Source organism: Petaurus breviceps, unplaced genomic scaffold (assembly GCF_028583685.1).
Source record: "Petaurus breviceps papuanus isolate PSGF00001 unplaced genomic scaffold, PetGlider_PUasm1.0 91133, whole genome shotgun sequence".
NCBI classification, from domain to species: Eukaryota; Metazoa; Chordata; class Mammalia; order Diprotodontia; family Petauridae; genus Petaurus; species Petaurus breviceps.
In genome coordinates this window covers 22,842,162-22,864,515 of record NW_027187419.1, presented here as the reverse complement: position 1 = coordinate 22,864,515, position 22,354 = coordinate 22,842,162, and the positions used below count along the sequence as shown (strand labels likewise).

Below are 22,354 nucleotides of genomic sequence, written 5' to 3'. Positions count from 1 at the left end.
GCTTCAATGCAACCTAAGAGGCTAGGTGACTTGACCAGTATCACCCAGAGAATATATGTCCAAGACGTTGAAGTCAGGTCTTCCAGACTCTGATTCTGGCTCCCTAGACACCACACCATGCTGCCTTTCAGTAATAGTGTATAAAAATAAAGCAGATTGTCTGTAGTTGAACTTCTTTAGTAGGTACAATAACTTTAAGTTTCATTTAGCTCTTATATTACATGGATAGAAAAGGAAAGGTAAGTTCGGAGATATTTGTAATAATAGCCCATCACCTTTCCCATTTGCAAACAATTCTCTTCTAAACAATACAACTGGGCAGTTCAATTTAAAATAAATAAATAAATAAAGTGAGGAGTTCTACTAAATAGCAAAATAGCTTCAACATTCTGAATATCCTCTAATGTATCCATATACTGCTACCAGTATTAAGAAAATGTGTTCCATGTGAAGGCTCTATTGTTAATTAAATCGTTTAATGCATAGAGTACTTCACATCCATTTGCCCTATGAATCTCATTACAAACAATCCACTTAAGATCCTTTTACCCACATCTGTTCCTCTTCCATATCTTTTTCATTCTGATGAAAAGTACTTGCTCCTTGTATTTTAGGAGAATTAGAGAATGTTGAGATAGAGATTTTGAAATTATGTACACAATGAAAACTTTTCTAAGGACTTCACAGATCTAATAAATCTTGATTCATCTTCCCAACATTTAGAATTTTTAATGTTCAGTCATGTTCAATTCTTCATGATTCCTTTTTTTATGATTCTTTTGGCAAAGATACTACAGTGGTTTGCTGTTTCCTTCTCCATTTAATTTTACTGATAAAGTAACTGAGATAAACAAGGTTAAGTTATTTGTCTAGGCTCACACAGGTTGTATTTGAGGCTGGATTTGAACTCAGGAAAATGAGTTTGGATTCCAATTCCTGTGCTCTATACATTTCATCATGTTAACTGCCTTACTTTGGATTAAGTGGCACCATTTACCATCTGAGAAATGAGTCAAAATACCCCTTTGAAGTCTTCTTGATTCACACACCCAGAGACATCTCAATTTTCAGGGGCTCGTAGAGAGGACACTGCTTTACGATATTGAATTAATTTCAACTATTGTCTGAAAAGTCTGCAAGGCACAAAGCATTAAAACACAACCTTACAAATTAGTGTGATTACTGAAAAGTCTTAAGGAACAAAGACTTTAAAAATAAAATAACCTTCACTATGTAGATATTTTGCTGAGAAAGTCTTAGAAAGTTGGGCATTGAGACATCCTCACATTTCACTGTGATAACCCTATACAAAGAATAAGCAAAATTCAAAATCCACCTTTTTCCTGATCCCTTCAGCTGCTAGTGCTGCCTCCATGAAGTCACCTGATGTTTGGTTTGCATATAAGTGTATATGCATATGTTATATGTGAGAATTTGTATACATTCTGTCTCCCCAAAAGAATGTGAGCTATTTGTATAGGCAGCTATTTAGTATCATCCATAGACTATTAGAAATGTTCAAATCAATGCTGTCTCAGGTACTTATTAACTGCTTTATATGAACCTGGGCATCAAATCACTCAATGACTATGAGCCTCAATTTCCTCATCTGAAAAATGGGAATAAAAATAATAGCATCTACCTAACAAGATTATTGTGAAAACCAAATGTGATAATGTATGAAAAGTGCTTTGCAAATCTTTAAGTGCTAGATGTTGTTATTGCTGTTGTTATTCTCAGTGTCTCTAGTTCAGTGTCTGGCACTTAATAGGCACTTGATAAATGGTTATTCATTGGAATAGACAAAAAACCTACAATTGAAAAGTATATTCAATAAATGTTAATTTTTAAAAAGGAAAGGTATTTTTAAATTTGAATAAATCAGTGAATTTCCAAATATTTTGCTTTCTTTACTGTTTTCATTTTTGGCACTGCTGGAAAATCCTTTCCAAATACAAGATGTCAGCTTTTTGCATTGTGTGCAGGATGTGAAACTGCAATTTTATTTGAAGATCTAATTGAGCATTTGTGAGACCCCTCAAAAAGGCTTGATCTTTTTCAAAAACAGAGAAAAGAAATTTATTGTCTATAAATATTTATTCTCTCATTGCCAAAATTATTGGTAAATAATGATTCACAGAGTTGTTGCAGGTGTCTTGGAATGCCTATATTAGATAACCCTGAATTAAATGGATCATAATTTAACACTCCCCCACACCCCATACAAAACTACAAAACTAAACTACAAAAACTAGAAAACACAGGCAGTTTCAGTTAACAGAAGAAACCTTACTAGGCTGGGGTAAGGGCCAGGAGGAATTCCAATATAAGTTATGGCAGCATCTTGGAAGTCATTGTAGGATCTCCATGAAGGTCAACTTGGATTTAAATAAGATTTATATAAATGGATCTGCCCTCTAGTAGTTTGCTGCTAATAGATGTCCTTGAATTTAGAGGTCAATTGAGTAAAATAACAGGAATGTTATTGGTGAAATGAGCACTACCACTAGTTTATAACCTTCTTTTTGAGAAAACTGTATGATTATTATAAATCATTTTATAAGTAAAGCAGCAAAGGGATGAAAAATACTTGCCATTCATGTAGTCATAACTGTGACAAATAGATTGATATAAAAATCTTCACTGGAATTCTTTTAATAATTTTTATATGTATCCTTTTCCTTCTGCCCCCACTACTTGCCTATTTGATCATCATTTCCCTCTCCCCCTCCCCTGATTTTGTTTTCCACTGGTCCTTTCCTTATCACCTCTGAACATACCCTAATCTCCATCCTTAAAATACCCTTGACTATTCTTACCTGCCCTACCTTATCAGGACTACCATCCTGCCCAGGTGATATTTTATATCTGTCCTGCTTTTCACTGCCAAACTCCAGGTTGTTGGGGGGACTGGGGAGAAGGAAGCAGAGGGGAACTGTCCACACTCCTTGTCTATCCTCTCTCATCTCCCACTTTTAATCCTGTGCAATTTGACTCTCAGTGGAATTCCTATATTTCCAGCAAGTGACAGTGGGCATGCCTTAATCAGTTCTCTTCTTATGGAACTAATTGTCCCAGCAGTGTCATTTGGCCTCATGTAGAGGATTGGGATCAATTATAGCTGTAAGGCATGGTTCTAGATCTTTGATGTTCACCAGGAAATTTTGTTGGTGTCTCCATTGATATTTCTATAATACCTCTTTTAATTCTCAAGACTAGAAAATAATTTCTCAAAATTAGAGATTATTATGAAATGTTTTTACTTTGTCAGCACCATATACCTATAGGTCATCTAGTATGTCTCCTCATACTATAGATGAGGAGCCAAAGTTTAAAGCAGATAATTGATTTGCCCAAAGCCACAGAGGTGGCAAGTGGCAGAATGTGAATACAGGTATTATCACTCTAGATCCAGCATTCTTCCTCTTCTATCACATATTAAGTATAAAATTCAGAGTTTAAATAATATAAAGGTGCCAATAATTTCATCAGTTGATTATATAAGCAAAATACTAACTCTAACAGGCAATGGACATTGGGAAGAATACACGTCAATTGTGACTCAAATCTATACCATGGAATGTCAAGAGCATTAGATGTGATGTCAGGAATCCTGAGATAACAATCCAGTTCTGCTACTTACTACCTGTGTTTCTTTGAACAAGTCATTTAACTTCTTTCAGTCTCAGCTTTCCCATCTGTAAATATGCAATTTGTCCAGCTGATCTCTGAGGGCCTTTACAACTCCAAATCTGTATCCCAGAAATTATTCTAAAGATTTTCCTCCTGAGAAACCAGAGGAAAGATTTGTTTTATAGACAAAGTGTGACGAATTTCACTACCTGTTCCTGGAACACTGCCTTGTGGTGGTGGAGAGGCTTGTGTAGTTCAACGAAACTTTGGGCCTATGCTGTGCAGGGTTATCCAAGACAGACAGATTATAGTGGAAAGTTCTGACAAAACATGATCCACTGGAGAAGGAAATGGCAAACTGCTCTAGTATCTTTGCTAAGAAAACCCCATGGACAATCTTAAAATGATAAAAGATATGACACCAGAAGATGAGCCCCCCAGGTCAGAAGATGTCCAGCATGCTACTGGGGAAGAGTGGAGGACAACTAGCTCCAGAACTAACGAAACAGCAGGGTTAAAGCCAAAAAGATGCTCAGCTGCAAAATGTGTCTGGAGATAACAGGAAAATCCAATGCTTTAAAGATCAATATCGCATAGAAACCTGGAATGTAAAATCTGTGAATCAAGGTGAAATGAATGTGGTAAAACAGGAGATGGAAAGATTAAACACTGAGATCTTTAGTGTAACGGTTTAGTAAATCAACAGGAATGGGTGAATTTAATTCAGAAGATCACAACATATACTGGTTTGAGCAAGAATCCCTTAGAAGAAATAGAGTAACCCTTATAGTCAATAAAAGGATGAGAAAAACAGTACTGGCATATAATCTCAAAAATGACAGAATTATATCTGATTGAATCCAAGGCAAACTGTTCAACATCACAGTCATACAAGTCTATGATCTAATCACTGATGCTGAAGGGTTCAATATTGATCAGTTCTATTAAGATCCACATCTTCTATAAGTCACGGACAAAATAATGTCACACTCATATTAGGAGATTGGAATTCTAAAGTAGGATATCAAAATATAATTGGAAAAATAGGCATGATTAACCTTGGAGTACAAAAAATGAAGCTGGACAAAGACTGTAGAGTTTTGTTAAGATAACGTGTTAGTCATTGTAAATGCTTTGTCAACAACCCAAAAGGCAACTCTACAAATGGGCATCATCATATCGGAACCAGATTGATTATTCACTTAGCAGCCAAAGGTAGAACTGGTTGTGTTGTGGTTTAAACCATAAAAACTGTTGAGGTGGGGGCTCTGTCCACCCAGAAACTGTTGGGGTTTCCTAATGTGTTGTGACCTTTTGGGATTGCCATGCCCCACCCTTCCTTTCCATGACAGTACATCCTCTTTGATCTAGATTTTTGGTGTGAGAATGATCCTTAAATGCTTTTAAGTTCAAGAATGCCTTGGCCTGTCTTTTGACGAGAATAAGGCATAAAAATACTTATATACAGACTGATTCTGTATGAGACCCTGTGTCCTGATCAGAGGCCTTTGTGCACGTGGTCCTTCGTGTCTTAAGGGCATACCTTCTTCCCACCTTGGAAAATGTGAGATTCATACCACAACTCAGGTGCCATCTCTTATATGAGGCTTTTTTCGAATCCTCTTGGTTGTTTACATTCCTTCTTTCTTGGAATCAATGTTTTGATTACTTTTGTAATGGGCATCTGGTGAATATGTTGCCTTCTTCAGTGTGCTTAGATGGAGCTGCTTCTGGGAGAATCATAAGGAATGAAATATTCATGGACATTCTGTAGCTGGTTTTGGTTGGCACACCACATGGTTGAGGGAGGCTTTTCCCCTCCCCACCATTGTCTGTATAGTCAGAACTGTTAGCATCTACAAAAAGGCCCAGAGTCAGCTTCAGCAGGCATTTTTACTGTATTCATGTCTGAGTGATGGAGATGACATCTTTCTTAATGGCTTTCAATGAGAGAACCATGCTGTAGGAGAAAAGGCTCTGGGTATTCCTTCCCTCCTACCCCTAAGCCATATGTTGTCAGAGAAATGGATCTGGGTCCTGGACCTTTTCCAACATTATTTTCCATTTTTGGTGTAGGGAATACAGGCTATCAATACTCTGAGGAGCAGAGTCCTGGCAATGATATAGTTTTGGAATATGAACTTGGTGGCATCAGTGCTATTTAGAACTAAGATAAATTATGAGTCTATTCAATACTCTTCCCAATGTAGTAGGAGACCTTGGCCTTTTTAAGCTAAAGTCTTTCCCAGGTCTCCATTTGACTGAGGCAACACCTATTCAGTGATTAAGGCTTTGTAAGAAATGAGGTAAAGAATGGCACCTTTTACCTAGTCAAAAAAATCAGTCTGGGAGGGGAAACCCTCAGGGATTTTTGGCCAAAACAGAATGAATTGCTATTTACACTGACTCCGAGTTGCAGAGGGGGTGAGAAGAGGAAGGAAAACAATGACCAAGTGAGGCTTGGGCTGGTCCCTATTGTTGGTCAATCAATGAGAGTCAGAGTGATTTGAGTTTGAGGCATGGTCCTTAAGAAAGAAATCTAGCCTGTAAACCACAAGATATCTTGTGAGCTTTTCTTGATGTTTAAACCCAAGGATGCCAAAAAGTTGTTAAGGTAAGGGTTCTGCTCATGCCAAAACTATTATGGTTTCATGATGTGTTGTGGTATAACTGTCTCAAAGAATTCAGAGTCAGACCACCTCTAATCCAAGTACAGGCATTTATTGAGACTGATGCCTGTCATGAAGTAGGATAAGTTCCAGGAGGAACCAGCAACTTTAGAGAAAGCAAGATGGATTTTTATAGGGTAAAGATACAATTACAGAACAGAAATTTACATAGAATAGAGAAATAACATTAATATTAAAAAGTCAGGAGGAGTTTCTTAAGGGATTAGGTAATGGAGGAGGGGTCCCATCTATGGTTCGGTGGTTAAACATTCTGGTCATTCTGCCCTCCAATTGGCTAACCATTGTGGTCCTGTGTTGGGCTAGATGGATGGTGTGATTGTGATTGAATACAAGAACACACCTGTTTATATGGGAATGGGTCTGAGGCAGTGACCAGGTAGAGGCAGTAGCTAGGTTCCCATCATATGGACCCACCTGCTGTTTCTGTGGGAACTAAGAGATCAGGGACACACCTGTTGTTCTAGTGAGCAGTGAGGCATATACAAATAAGTTAGGACATGGGGGGCCCTAGGTAGGTGCAGTGGGCCTGCTGGTCAGTAGGGACAGGCCTATAATGAAGTTAGAATATTGGGGCTGGGGGCAGCTTTATTAGGATTCCATCAGTTGTAGCCTGAAATGCACAGAAACAGAACAATTTTCATATTAAAAATAATTGTAGAACAAAACATCTTTGAAAGACTTCAAAATTAGAATCAATGTGGTACTCAATCACAGCTTCAGAAAGCAAATAATCAAACATGGATCTAATTTCTTGGTAGAGAGGTTATGGATGAAAAATGCAGAATGAAACATACAGTTTCAGACATGACCACAGTGTGGATCTGTTTTACTTGACTATACTTGTTTTATAACAGGGAAAGCTATTAAAGATGAGAGAGAGTATATTCATAGAAAGTGATTGAAATGAGGGAAAAAAGAAAATCATGTCAATAAAATATGAAAAAAAATCTTCAAAGGAAACCAGGACTTTCAGAGGACACAAATAGAGTGATGTAATTCTCTTATTAAATGTTTACATATGTGTATGTATGTATACATACATATATTTATATACATATATTCATTTATGTATATCTAGACATATAAACAATACAACAAAAGTTCATATTTTCATATAAAATTCTCTTTTTTTCTTTTTAAACTGGATTGTGTTTGGTTATGATTGTTAAATTTATGACAAAAAAAATAAAAGTAAGGGATTTATTGGAATTAGAAAGGTTAATTCTACAAGGGAAAAAATATATATAATTCCACATATAAACTTGATCAGCTTTGAAATCATGTTCTATATTTTGTAGGTAGCTTCCAATCAATCCATCAGACCACAATTTTTTTTATCAATCCAGTCCCACAGTGTTTATATATTAAACAAATAAAATAATCTAACATATTTTCATTGATAATAATATGAATTATAAAGGAAAGCATGTGATCATTGGAGATATTCAAGTAAAGGCTAAATGATTACTTGATCATGGTGTACTGATAATTCATTTGGAGGTACAGTTAAGAGTTGATGGCTGCCATGTTCTCTTCTAACAATGGCATTCTCTCATTCTTATTAATTTCACAGTTTTGTAAGATCACAGGATCTCAGATTTAGAGCTAGAAATTACAAGAAGAAAATCAAATCTAAAAGTCTCATTTTGTAGACGGGAAGGAAGACTGAGGGAAATGACTTGTCCAGGGTCACACAGTTAGTATCTAAGTTGAAATCTGAATCCACATCTTCATTAGTCCAGGTTCAGTTAGTGCCCTGTCTCAGGCAAGATGTTTTCTTCCCAGTTCCTGCAGTATTATTGTGTTTCCATATGGCCTTAGACCAGGGGCTGTTAACATTTTTTGTCTCCTTGACCCTTTGACAATATAGTAAAGCATTGTAATAGTAATGAAATTTAAAGATCCCCCTGTATTGGCTTGGTTTTTTGTTTGATTGTGTTAAAACCCAGAACTGGTGAATCCCAACTTGTGGGATGGACTTGTTGATGTGAAAAGAGTGTGCTAAACTGGGAGGAGCTGGTGACATAAATTTAGAGAGACACAAGAAAAGAGAGAGGCAGAAGAACTTTTTGGAAGAAGCACCTTTGGAGGCAGAGAGAGACTGAGAGGATTGCTGAGGGCCACTTTGAATTGCCCAGGACTTTTGAGAGCTGCCACCCAGAGCTGCCAAGGACTGAGGATACATGGCTGTTATGCTGGTACTTTGTTTGTCAGTTTTGATATTGTTTTACCAGATTTGTCCACTGGTGAAAGACAGTCCTGTTGTTGCAGATGGAACCTTGATGTTGGTTCAGAAGCCCTGAAGAAAAATTTTCTTGTTGTATGTTTACAGAAATCTTGGAAGATGGTTTTGCTAATGTTTTCAGGGGTCCTAGGACTGTTCTGCAGACAGAGAATGAATTAATGAAGACACTGACAATGTATCTTGTGGCCTTGCTTAGCTTGTCCCCCCAGGAACAAAGATTGCTAAGAACTTGCCTCCTGTCAAGATGAAGAAAAGACCTCCATTTGGGTATTGAATTCTGTGCTTAAGCTTGTTGTAACTCTGGGGTAGATTCAATTGTGATCCAAGGGTGGGGAACTTTTGACCTTTTTGTGCTCTGTGATTGAACCAATGAATGTACTTTACTTATGATTGGAAACTAATCTCCATTTGAGAACAGGGGCTTTGTGATGGACTAAATGAATGTACAGCCTAGGGGTGGAGTAGTATTTAGAAGAGGGACTTTGTGATTGATTAAATGAATGTGATGTCCAGGGGTGGGGTAGTACTTGATTAAATCACACTTGGTAAATGCTGTATTTTGAATTATGCTATATGTTGATTCTCTCTGTTCTTAATTTGTCACTGAATAAAAGGAGAGCACCTATGCTGGTATTTTGACCCTTGGGAAGTTGCTTTGCTTGGTATTACATTACAAGTATATGAACACCTTCACAGAATAATGTTTTTAAATGCATAAGAATATAAAGGAAACCAAGTATATTAAAATAAAGTTATCAAAATATGTGCTTTAAAAGTGCATAGGTTATGAACTTATGCCTTGGACTTTAAGACAAAGGTTGCCAGTGAATAGATGGGATTTTAACTCAGTATATTTCTTTACCTTGGCTCCTCTCTGCAGTTTGTCAGAAGAAAAGCAGTGACATCACTAGCCCATCCTTATACTTCTATACTCAGTGTTGTAGATCTCCTTCCTCTCCATCTTTCCCTATGACCTGACTCCTAACCTCTATTATCTCAAGGTTTTGGGCAGAATTGAAACAGCTCAAAGGAAATGCAGGATGCACAGATTTAGAGAATTCACCCCAAATGTTCACATGGACTATTTGTGCCAGACCTGTGATAGAGCATTCCCAGCTTGGATTGGTCTGATCAGCCACAGTTGGACACACTGAAACTTGACTCTAGCATAGTGATGTCATTTTGGTCCTCTTCAAGAATGAAGGACAACAATCATCATTATCATGATCTTCATCATCATGAGGGAAATCACAAGTAGTTCCATCTAATAAAAAATTTGGGGGCAACTAGGTGGCACAGTGAATCGAGCACTGGCCTTGGAATCAGGAGGACCTGAGTTCAAATCCAGCCTCAGACACTTAACACAAAAACTAGCTATGTGACCTTGGGCAAGTCACTTAACCCCAATTGCCCTACCTTCCCCCCTCCAAAAAATATATATATATATATATATAAAATTGGGGAATCCTTGACTTAGGAAATGAGTCAAATAGCAGAATGATTTTTTTCCCTTGTAGAATTAACCTTTCTAATTCCAATGTTTGTTCTTTTCTTAATTGAGGGAAGACATCCTTCAATATTTATCAAAATGTTTGTGACTTGAATACCATACGTGTGTGATCTTTGAAGATGAAAGGCCACAATATATAGAAAGCTCGATGAAAATCTATTTGCTACAAGCAGACTGTATGACTTTTCTGTAGTACAACGTTGCCTGCATGATGTTTGTCTCTCAGTATAATGTTCTCTCTTCTCTTTTGTGTATTTTCAGAGATCATCTATAGCTGGGTGTTTAATGAGTTTCCCTCCTTTGTGGCAGAAGACAGCCGACGCTTCATTTCCCAGGAGACAGGCAATCTCTACATCTCTAAAGTACAAACATCAGATGTTGGCAGTTACATATGCCTAGTGAAAAACACTGTGACGAATGCTCGAGTTCTTAGCCCTCCAACACCACTCACATTACGCAATGATGGTAAGTGACCTAGCATGTGCAGAAGAGGTCATCCATTTCAAATGGGAAAGATAAAAATTTATTGGGAGAGCATTACACCCAACGCTTGAAAACAGAACCAATAAAATCAGACTGGCATTTACTCTATTTGGACACTGTACTTTTTTTAAAGATTGAAATTTGGTGTATTTAGTAAGAACATTCTGCTTTTAGAAAAGACATGATCCATAGATGAAGAGTATTCACTGTAATAGCACTCTCGTTCCACCATAAAGTTACTGACAAAACGGCTCCTGAAATAAAAGCCCAGAAGTTATTTTCTTTGCGATTTAGTAGCTTCATATAGCATACTTGTATGAATTGCCTGCATTTTATAGGTTCACTTTCTCATTACATTTTTATTTCAGCAGCCTTAGAATGGAGTTTTCAGCATTTAATACTTCATGGTAGAGTTATAATTATTATTACTTTTTCAATAATATGAGCGGTTAGAACTTTAACTTTTTAGTGCAATTCAAGCAGAAGTGATGATCCCATAATTATAGGTATTGCCATCTATCTTGAGTATCTCAGAGTTTAAACACCTCATTTGTACATTCACAGTAAAGCATTTCATTAAAGAAGTCAAGTACCACATTCGATTTTATATATAGTATGTGGCTTGCTTTGTCATGTGATTAAAGAAATCTATAAGTACATTACTAAGGAGTGAGCTTTGAGAATCTTACTTGATTAGGAGGTTGAAGATATTTCTCAAAACTATTTTTGTTCAGTCTGCCTGTTACTGAAACTTTTGGTGCCAGAGTACATGGATGGCACTTATGTCTTAAGATGATTTTCAGTTTAGCATTTGACTTGCCAATTTATTTTTGAAGACATTAGAACAAGGTGGCTATCGCTCAACAGTTTTCCATAGAATTTATAATTCTTTCCATAATTGAACCTTTCTTCATTGAATTAGTATATGTTTTTTCCTATAAACTTTTTTCCTGAAACTCCTCACTGACCAATTATTATTCAGCTTTTCTCATACTATGTATTTATAGATACTGAAAGTAATATGATTTCTTGAGCCTGGGGAGCTTCTGGTGTTGGAATTCCCTACCTGTAGGCAGCTACTGTGTCATGACATTGCACTTAAGGAGGTGTCTAAAGAGTTTAACCACTGAGAGGTTAAATGATTTGCACATCATCATAAAGATAATAAGTGCCAGAGGCAGTATTTAAACTTGAAATTTCTAACTCCAAGTCCAGCATCCTTGTCACTGTACCACACTTCTTCTTTGTGTTTTTACTAATACTCTATTCTCCTTATTTATGCTTGAATGCCTAATGTCTTTTCAAAGCTATTATTCTATGAAATATTCCTTAGAAGAATTAATGAAGAAGAATTAAATATTCTGACAGACTGGCAAACCCAACTGCATCCACATATTCCCAGAATGCTTTTATCCTTAAACTTCACCCAAATATGCATAGAATACTTTGATCCTCTTTAACACTATTTTGAATTCAGTATACTTTCTCAGTACTATGAAAAATTTAATGAGTTTCTTTAGGAGTTGCACAATCCACATGTGAAAAGTGGGTGAAAAAAATCAGGAGAACAATAAGAATCAATAGAATCAAATAAAGAATTATACTTTATATATTAGATTCACACACAAAGAAAATTCTCTTAAAACAGAAAGTATAGCACAAACAAGTCTGGAGTCATTCTGTACTTTTTGACCAATTTAGGATTGTACTTATCTAAGACATTTTTATTCAATAAAATATTGTTGAGAGAACATTTGCCCCCAAATTAACTTTCAATGAAAAGATAAATGGGAAAGTTTTCAATTGGTAAATTCCACCATTAGATCTGTCTTCCAAAAATAAAAATAGACCGTGTCTGTTGCTAGACCTATTTATTACCCTGTGGTCAGCCAAAATTCCTGTAGGATTTTAAAAATGTCTCAGTGCAGATGCAGGCAGCAGGCAGATGTTTCTGTGGAGTTTGAGGACCTGTCTCTACTGAAATTCAAATGTAAAAAATACATTTGATCTACTATAACTATATTTCTAAAATAACAATCACTTGTGGGATATACTATTGGAATTTTTTTCTTAAGAGCCCACTTTTAAAACCAATATCACAAGGTACATATGTAATGAAGAATTTATAAAGACTCTAACAGCTAACAGGGATTAGAAAAGGGCTGCTTATAGCAGGTAGCATTTGAGATGAGTCTTGAAAGAAATTAAAGGATCTATGAGGCAGAGGTGACAAGGACATTTACAGGGGACAGAAATGGGAATTGAAATGTGGTGGAAGAAACAGCAAGAAAGTCAGCTTGGCTGAACAGATCAGTTCGTGAAGAGCAGATATGTGTGATAAGTCTGGAAAGCAGTGAATAGAGCACCAGCCCTGGAGTCAGAAGGTCTTAAGTTCAAATCCGGCCTCAGATACTTAACACAAAAACTACCCATGTGACCTTGGCCCCAATTGTAACTTAGCCCCAATTGCCTTCCAAAAAGTGGAAAAAAAAAGTCTGAAAATGTAATTAGTTAATTAATTAAATAATGACTGACATTTATATAGTGCTTACTATGTATAATCAATTTTGCTAAGGGCTTTGAGATCATTATCTCATTTGAGATAGATTGTAGCCACTTTGGGGAGGGGTTTTAAATGCCAAATAGAAAAGTTTATGTTTGATCCTCCTAAAGATAATATGGAGTCAGTGGAAGTTACTGAGCAGGTGAGTGAAATGGTCAGATCTGAACTTAAAAATTCTTCCCTTCAGTCTCCTACCTCAGAAATTTATTATTAATTTCTAATAAGAAAATGCATGTTCGAGAAGCCTGAGAGTAAAGATGCAAAAGCAAAGTACTATTTGATTTAATATCAATTCTCTGCATTTTACATGTGTAGATACAGTTTCTGATAATAATAATATGATAGCGTGTATATAAAGCCTTACTGTTTGTAAAGCACTTTACAAATATTATTTTATGTTATCCTCACAACAGCCCTGAGAGGTAGATGCTATTATCCTCATTTTGTAGATAAGAAACCTGAGACAGGAAGAGGTTAAGTGACTTACCCTGGGTTATAATCTAGTTGTTCCTGAGGCCAAAGTTGAACTCAGATCTTTTTGACTCCAGTCTAACATTCTGCCCATTGCTCTATCTATTGCCTTTAATAAAAGAGCTGTGTTACAAGTTAATGTATAACATAAAGCAATCTTATTGTCGCCCAAGAAATAAACATCTGTTTAGAATAAGGCTGTCATTTGCAGAAGGACAGGGCAAGAGAGTATGACTTTTACATAGGAAGATAACACTGATGAACAAACATATTTGAATTGGTAATGAAAGGATGATAGTGTCTAATTAAAAAAAAAAAAATAAGCTAAACTTGAGAGTAGATTACTATTTTTATATGAAATTTCCCTTAATTTTGATACCATATTTTTTGCATTTACTTAGTCCTAGAATGGCCACAGGAAGCTTTAGTGTCATCCTGTTCTTTCCTCTTCTAAGCCTTGAGATTAGACCAAGTCATCATTTATGAGATTCAGGGAGTTCAGCAGAGGTTTTTGATCAGTATATTATCAGGAAGAAGTATCTTAACTGTTTTAGGTTTTAGGCATTCCCAAATTTTGTTTTGTTTTGTTTTGTTTTCATTTCCTTCCCCGAGTTCAGCTTCTTAGATTCAGAAATGATCCCTTGCTACACTAATCTGTTGTTCAGAGTTTTCAATTTATGGGCAATAACAGAAGAACTTGGAAGGCGTGTGACAAGAACACTCCTATCATAGTATCCTGGTATATTTATCTATGCGAAGGAAACAGAATAATATTAAGGCTTTATGTCAAACTCTGCAGGAATGCAGAAACTTATTTGGCTTTTATTAATCTTTTATTTCTTTAGCTATGTGTCTCAAAGGAAAACTTATCTACTTGATATGAAGCAAATTAAATGAAAACATCAAGTAATCCTTGAATGGTTTCTGAATAAAATGAATACCTCATTTGCTCAGATGTCCTTGACAATCAGTCATTCCGTACAATTCAATTTCACCTCAAAGAGACTTATAAAAATGATTTGAAATTCTATCTAAAGAGATAAGATTTACCACAAAAAAAAAAAACTTGCATCATTACATCAACCCTCTTTATACTTCTTAGAAGGTTGGAAGAATTGTTTAATAAATGCATATAAATAGCAAAATGAAGCTGTTAAACATATATACATATAAAACATACATATTATGTGTGTGTTTCCTTATCAAGAAACTAATTCCATTAAAAATAGAAACATTATAAAACTGTGTTCTTTAAGTCTGGAAGTCAAATCCTAGGGTGTGTAAACTTTGGAGTTGATGACTATTCAATGGAAACTATAAAAGCAATATTTCCTATTTGAATAGTCTACTGTATCTGTTTGAAAACCACTCTTCTGATATACCATTGGTAGATAAACACTTGACCTGGCTTTACTATAGCAATCATGGCATTTCAAAGAATTTTTATCTCTCCTTTTCCTTTCACTTACAGACTTCCTAATGATATAGTCAATGATCACTGCTTACCTTGCCTTACCTTCAGATAACTCCCTGATTTCAGGCAGCTCTAAGTAAACTTTGGTCTGCTCCTAAATCACCAAATCCATTCACATTATCTTTATCTTCTTCAATCTTTCTTCAGTATTTGGAAGAGATGACCATCCTTTTCTTCTTTCTGCTATTTTTATCATCTCTTCCACATCTTTTCTCTCCTTTCCATTACCCATTGTTATTATCCTCAGTCAATCCTAGTTCCTTTTTTTTTTGAAGGGGGAAGGTAAGGCAATTGGGGTTAAGTGACTTGTACAATATCACACAGCTAGCAAGTGTGTCAAGTGTCTGAGGTTGGATTTGAACTCAGGTCCTCCTGACTCCTGAGCCGGTGCTCTATTCACTGTGCCACCTAGCTGTCCCAGTCAGTCCTGCTTTCTTAACCAATGTTCCTATTTCTGGCTTGTGACCTCCTTCCCCTAATGATGATAATATAATTTACATGGAGAGGAGCAGTATAACTTAGTAGATACACAGCTTGCCTCAGAAGAAAGACTTGGGTTCAAGAGTCTAACATCTGATATTTAAAGGCTGTGTGCTCCAGGGTAAGTCATTTGATAGGTGGTTCTCAACCCAATTCCCTTTTCATTGCCCCCTTCTGATTTAAATGCCACAACTAGTCACAAAAATGTATTCACTGGTTGTTTATAATACACTTCCACTGGAATGAACGTTTTGGAGAAAATGGAGAAAAAATTTCTCAAATCACCTGGAAAAAGAGAATCATTCAGGCTAACTGGGATATGTGTAAGGTGTGTCCCATATAAATGAGATTGGATTTGTGCTGAGCTGTTATTGATCCTGGGGACTAGCAGAGCTCATCCATAGAGAGTGTGTGCAGGTGCATGTTACTCGAGGTGTTAATTATCTGTCAAAAGATTTGTCTAGTGAATACTTAGCCTATTTTTTAGGATTAGCATAATCATAAAAGGTCTGCTGAAAAATACAACATGCACTATATTTTCTCTAAGAAAAGTAAGTTTCATTTTTTTCTAAAGTGTATTGTTTCAAAAAAATTGAAGCATGCACTACATTAACAAATTTCAGGAATTTTTTTCATTCCCCACCCACAAAATCACACTTGGTTTAAAAAATAAACTAAACACATCACAGTAGAATTTACTGCTGCTGTCATGATCCAATACTGGCAGTTCTTGACTTACAAATAATGCCAATGCAGAAAGAATGCCCCAGTCCTTCTCCCTGACTCCCCAAACATCACTAAAATAGAAGTTTATGGAGAATATGTGTGACACAGTAGGAAAAAGGCCAGCAACTTATGGTGAGAAAGTTGTTCAGGGAGTGAAGAGATTATCTAACTTGCCCAGGGTCACACTGCTGATGTTAAAGATAAGACATGAGTCCAGGCCTTTTTGACTTTGAGGCAGGTTTTCTATCTAATATCCTTTCTCCCTCTAACTTATCTACAAAATATGGGTAATCCTTCTCATACAGTCATCTTACATGATTGGTGTGAGGATCAAGTAAAATTATGTTAAACAAAGTATATTGTAGCTCTGAAATAATAAATATATATGTAAATTTATATACTGTGGGTATATGTATAGTCCTTAGCATATAGTAGGCATCTAAAATGCTTATTGATTGATAAGAAAAAATAAAAATTATTAATTACTTACTATTTGATTACTGCTGTGCTAAGTGCTGGGAATCAAATATAAAAGATATAGGCTATGTTTTCAAACAGCCAATGGATCAAACAACACATAGTGGTGAAGGCAATGCCAAGACCCAAAAGTCCTTGAGGTACATTGGCAGGACAGATCGCAATATCCTAGAGTCCAAATAATATAGTAGTGGGGCAGATGGAAAGACCTAGTGAAAGACAGTGTAGTGAAAGGTCAGATGGTAATACCTGTTGGTCTTCCTTCTTATCAGAAAAATTATAGTAAGTTATTCCTTAATCATCCAAGACATGTTAGTAGCCATATTAATCCATGACAGGGGAAGAGAAACTGAAACAGGACTGACCCTAATCTAGTAGGGGTCAAGGGCAAAGAAAGGAATGGGTCTTAGTTTGGGAATGGAATGGAAAACATTGATTTCCCTTTCATGAGAATAGGGATAAAAAGGGTTGCACAATCCAGCTAGAAGAGGAAGAAAAGAAAGAACATTGGAAGGAAAGTTGGGAAAAAGGGCACCCTATAATAGCAACTCCATTGTTGCCTAGTGGAATCTGAATGGAAGATGGACAGATTCAGGATTTCTATATTAATATGTATCAGAGTTCAGTCAGATTGCTTTCTTATTCATTGCTAAGTTAAACAATGCTTAGTGGGAAAGAATCTTGGTTTGGGGGGAGGGGAAGCAAGGGGTAGGGTGTGTCTAAGGATAAAAAACTTAGAAGAAGAGCACTTTTGGTCATAAGAAAGGCTTATAGTAATATAGGGCTTTAAGGTTTCTTTAAAAAAAAAAAACACTGAATACTGAGGGCCCAAGGGAAAGGGTTGGAAGTAGGACATCAATGAAGAATAATCAGAATATAAACATAAATAAAAAAACCTCTTTACATCATAATTTTGTCTACAGCTCAGAGAAGGAAGAAGGAAACATTTTTCCTTCTTCTCCACTTCCCCTCTATGCTCCTTGTTTCTAGGACCCTCAACTTGGGTTGGTCCTATTAATACTATGGTTTGCCCATTAAATAGGATTTTGTGGGTTGGTCTAGCAATTCCCATCCCCAATCTAAGACACCTCCCCAACACACTCTCTCTCTCTCTCTCTCTCTCTCTCTCTCTCTCTCTCTCTCTCTCGGCATTGGAAGTGTATTCCCAAACTTCCAATTTACAAATATACCTGAAGAGTAGCCATCATCCTCCACAATTCATCCTCTATACAACTATTTTTCCCCCAAAACACAGATCATATCATTTTACTTGTCTCTACTTTTTATCCCCTAAATGAAAACCCTTTCATGACACCCGCACCCCTCATGACTCCTAGGATGAATTACAACTTTAGGCTAGTATTTTAGGTCCCCCACAATCTGGCTCCAACCTCTTTCCTTCTTTAGTTTATATTATTCTTCTTTGCAAATTTCCTGCCCTAGGCAAACTATTCTGAGAGTTCCATCCACCAGCCTCTGTGTGTTTGATCATACTATCTCTTGGAATGCTTAGAATGGATTTACTCCTTATCTTCCACAATTCTTATCTTCCCTTAGGCTGAATCCAAGTACTGTTTCATGAAGTCTTCCCCAAATATTAGGACACGAGTGCCAACCAGTGTTAGGGTTCTATCCCTCCTCAAAATGCTTTGTATTATATTTCTTTGTGCACATTGAATTCCCTTCACAGGTTCTTTGTTGTTCATTCTCAAGAAGCACCATAACATCAGGAAGGTGATGCCATGACTTGCCAGTGAATTGGATTTAAGTGAGGGAGGCCTGTGTAAAGTTACCAGTCTCACTTTCTCCTCTTAAAAAAAAGGAAACTCCTTGGGGGCACAAATAATTTCCTATTTGTTTTTGTATATTAGTTCCTTGTTCTGTAGTTTTCACATAGAAAACACTCCAATCAAATTAAACACAATCTTTTCATAAACTTACGACTGCCTATGACAACTTTCACTGTAAACATGCCCATGTAGAACGCTTACAGTGTTTAGCTACTAAGAAAATTTTAATCAAGTATCATATTGACATCATGTTATGGCTTATCAGTCATTTTAGAAATCTTGGGGAAAAGCCCTTTTTTTTGTTTCATGGATTACCATGGCCAAAGAAGTCATCACTTAGTGCCTAAACAGGTGCTAAATAAACTTCTTTATACTTAGACTGGTCATTGAATGGCAGTCTGTCTATAAAACTGTTCTCAAGGTCTTTCCAGCTTGATAAAACCTGCTATAATTTGTATTCCACTGGCCTGTCCTTTGAAATAGTTCCTGACACATAGAAGGTTCTTAATAAATGCCTGTTGGCTACTGACAGACCAGACTGATTGACTGCCTGAGAACCCAGGTTTTCTTTCATGTCATGATGAACCTACCAGGATGATAAAACTTACAAGTAGGGTAGTCAGAGGGGATGCTTGAAAAATGGAAGACTAGTGAACAAAGTCAAGAGTTAAGGTCCTGCTTACTTTTATTATTAAAGTGAATCATTTGTTATGAAATTAAAATTTAGTACTTTCAGTCTAGGGAGGGAAACACAAAGGTGTTTGTTGAGCCTCCATCCTTATTGTAAAATGAAAAACTTATGGAAATTTATTTTTAATTAAATTTTAAAGAAAATTTAATAAATTTAATTAAACCAAATGCCCGTATAGTCTAAATTAGCAATATTCATTAAAGCTAGATTTATTTCTCTATAAAGTGAAAAAATGAACTTAAAAATTTTCTCTTTACATTAGGTATGTAAACACAATATAATAATTCATGATCTGATTAACTGTTTCTCCATGGTCCAGACATTAACCAGTATCCCTTGTTCTTTAGTAATATACATAGAAAATACATAAATCAGCATATTCAGATTTCTCCCTAAAGAGTATAAAAAATCTCTAAATGCCTGAGAAGCTTGAACAAATATTAGATGCCCTAAATTATTCCCAGGACCCTAAGAGCAACATTCATGCTGCTAGTCAAAGGTCAAAGAAATATAAGTTAGAAGTTACATAGAACCTTAGAGGTCATCAAATCCAATTCCACTTTCCTCACAATACACACCATCATTTTACAGAAGGAAACAAAAAATAGAGAAATTAAGTGACAGCAAGTAAGTATCTGAGGACAGATTTGAACCTCACTTGAAATCCAGTGCCATATCATAATAGTCAGCTGCCTTTCCACTGGATTGGATGGTGATTCTGCAATATGTAAAATAATAAATTATTTCCAGAAACACATAATGTTAGATCTAGAAGTGTCTTTGTGACAAGGCATGGTGTGGGTCCCCAGTCCTTATAACCATCCCAGAGGACCTCTAATTAAGACATTCCTTTATGTTTACCAGGAGTTGGGGGGTAGGGGGATGGGGAAGGATAGGGGTGAAGCTTGTGCATGCACAATTCTTCAGCTTCTATATGATTGACAATGAAGTTTTTATTATTAGTTGTAGATTAGAGTACATCTACAAATTTGTAACACATCTGCATTTTAAAATAAAGCAGATCTGCATACGATTTCATTTATATTGAACAAAATGAGAAGTTATGTCAACTTTTCCAAGAAAGAAATAGTATTTGTCCTAATTGTGAGATATGCATATAATATGCCCATATATTTTCCTTAGAATGGTAGCTATAATCCTTTAGTTTTCAACACAGAATATAAAATAGTACAATTTTAATAATTTATAATTGGTAAAAAAAATAGTTAAGTTCCTCATTGGAGATGATTTGTTGCACATTAAGGCATATTAGGAGGCAAGGAAAGAGAATCTGGGAATGTAGCATAAAGGATAGAGTATACTGATAATGGATGGGCACTCAGGGAGGATGAATCATTGAGTGCCAGTGAAAGACATCATTCTACATAGTAAAGCCATGAAAGCTAAAAGAGATGCGAGAAACATTTCCAAATTATAGAATGTTGAGTAGAGTTACTAATAAAAGAAGTTTGAATGTAAGAGTGTAAGATGGGTCATAAGTATGATTATTTGGAACAGCAACCCTGAGGGTCTTCCCCTTCTAGCTTAATTTTTTTTCTTCTTTTTTTCTAACTAAAGGGGTCATCCCTTGACTCACTTCTTAGAGAGACCTATTCACTGAACGGGCGTTACCTCACTCTAAGTGAGCACCTGAAAAGGCCTTATCCTAAAAGGGCAGGTTCTCTCATTGCATCCTGGGCCATCTCTAGTTATCCTGATGAATATCTGGTCACTGGATCCAGATGGCTCTGGAGGAAAAAGTGAGGTTGATGACCTTGCACAGGCCTCCCTCACTAAAATCAAAGTCAACTGCAAGTCATGTCATCATTTCCCTGATGCCATGGTCTTCTTTGAAAACAAAGGAGAAACACAAGTATTATTATTAAAGTCCCTGAGATGAGACTAGGGTGAAGAAGAAAAATGTGAGCAAGATCCTGACATTATCAAGGAAGGAAAGTGTGGATCTCAGTGAAGCCAGTAGAGAGGAATTGGAGAAGATAAAATAAGTGCCATTAATTTAGAATGTGGAAGCAATTCAGGGTAGTCTGTTGGAGATCTCAAAGAAGAATTTGGGGAGAGAGGAACAGATTATTCTCTTCTCATCCAAGGAGAAAAGGAAACTAATACAAGGTGAACCCTGTGTGGGAGAGGATGGTTAAAGACATGGTGTTGAAAAAACCCAAATAACTTTTATGATAAGTAGCTAGAGTAATAAGTTAAGGAAAAGGTTGAAGATCAAGGAGTTTTGCCTACATTTGAATAACAATTCTAAAAGACACAGTGGAAAGCACTTAGTAGAGGCAAAGACTGGAAGAGAGGAAGAATGGAACAGATCTGGTTAGTAACAAAAGTTATATAACATTGTATACAGTAACAGCAATATTATATATATACATATATACATATTTATGTATATACACACACATTTGTGTCTAATGATAGCCATCTCTAGGGCAGTGAGGGGAGAAATTTACATTATAACTATTATATTATTGTATATAATAGGTTTGCAGTTTCATGTGCAATAATCATTTTATTATACTATGTTATGGAAATTATTGTTTTATCCATAAATTGTAAATAAAATAAAGAAATGTGAAAAAAAAGGAATGAGCTCAGCTTTAGGATGTTCTAATCTATGAGAGAAATACAATATAAAATATCCACACATATGTATGTACCAATTTATTCCTGCCAAAACACTTATTTGAGCTTATGTAGTCACAGACTAAGAATTGCAATTTTTAAAATAAAAATGTTTTGCGTCATGTATGCCATTCTGTATGTGTGAGATACCAGATGGTTAAAACGAACTTTCCTTTCAGCTTCCTATAACTGTACATAGTACGATCACTGAAATAGAAATAGAGGTGAAGCTTAGATTCCACAAAACCGAACAGAGAACCATGCCCATCATAGGCACTCAAGAAATATTCCTTGCTATAAATTATAGCTGAGGGAGTTACATTCTAAAGCCTTGTTTGACATTATCAATTTGTTCTTCTTGTCTGTTTATGATTGTGGAAGATTTGGAAATAAACAAATGATATCTTGGGTCAGATTAACTGTTGGTTCATGACAATTGCCTTGTGAGCAATGATTGGAATGTCTTCATTTTCTG

General features: G+C 36.0%; 1 protein-coding gene across 1 annotated transcript in view; it reads left to right on the top strand.

Annotated features, from left to right (window-relative positions):
- CNTN5 (contactin 5) overlaps nucleotides 1–22,354 on the top strand; it is a 1,715,246-nt gene that overhangs the window by 1,265,449 nt on the left and 427,443 nt on the right. The window contains exon 8 of the mRNA XM_069080670.1: nucleotides 10,340–10,543. Coding sequence (XP_068936771.1) covers nucleotides 10,340–10,543 — 204 coding nt within the window. The remainder of the gene's footprint in view (nucleotides 1–10,339; nucleotides 10,544–22,354) is intronic.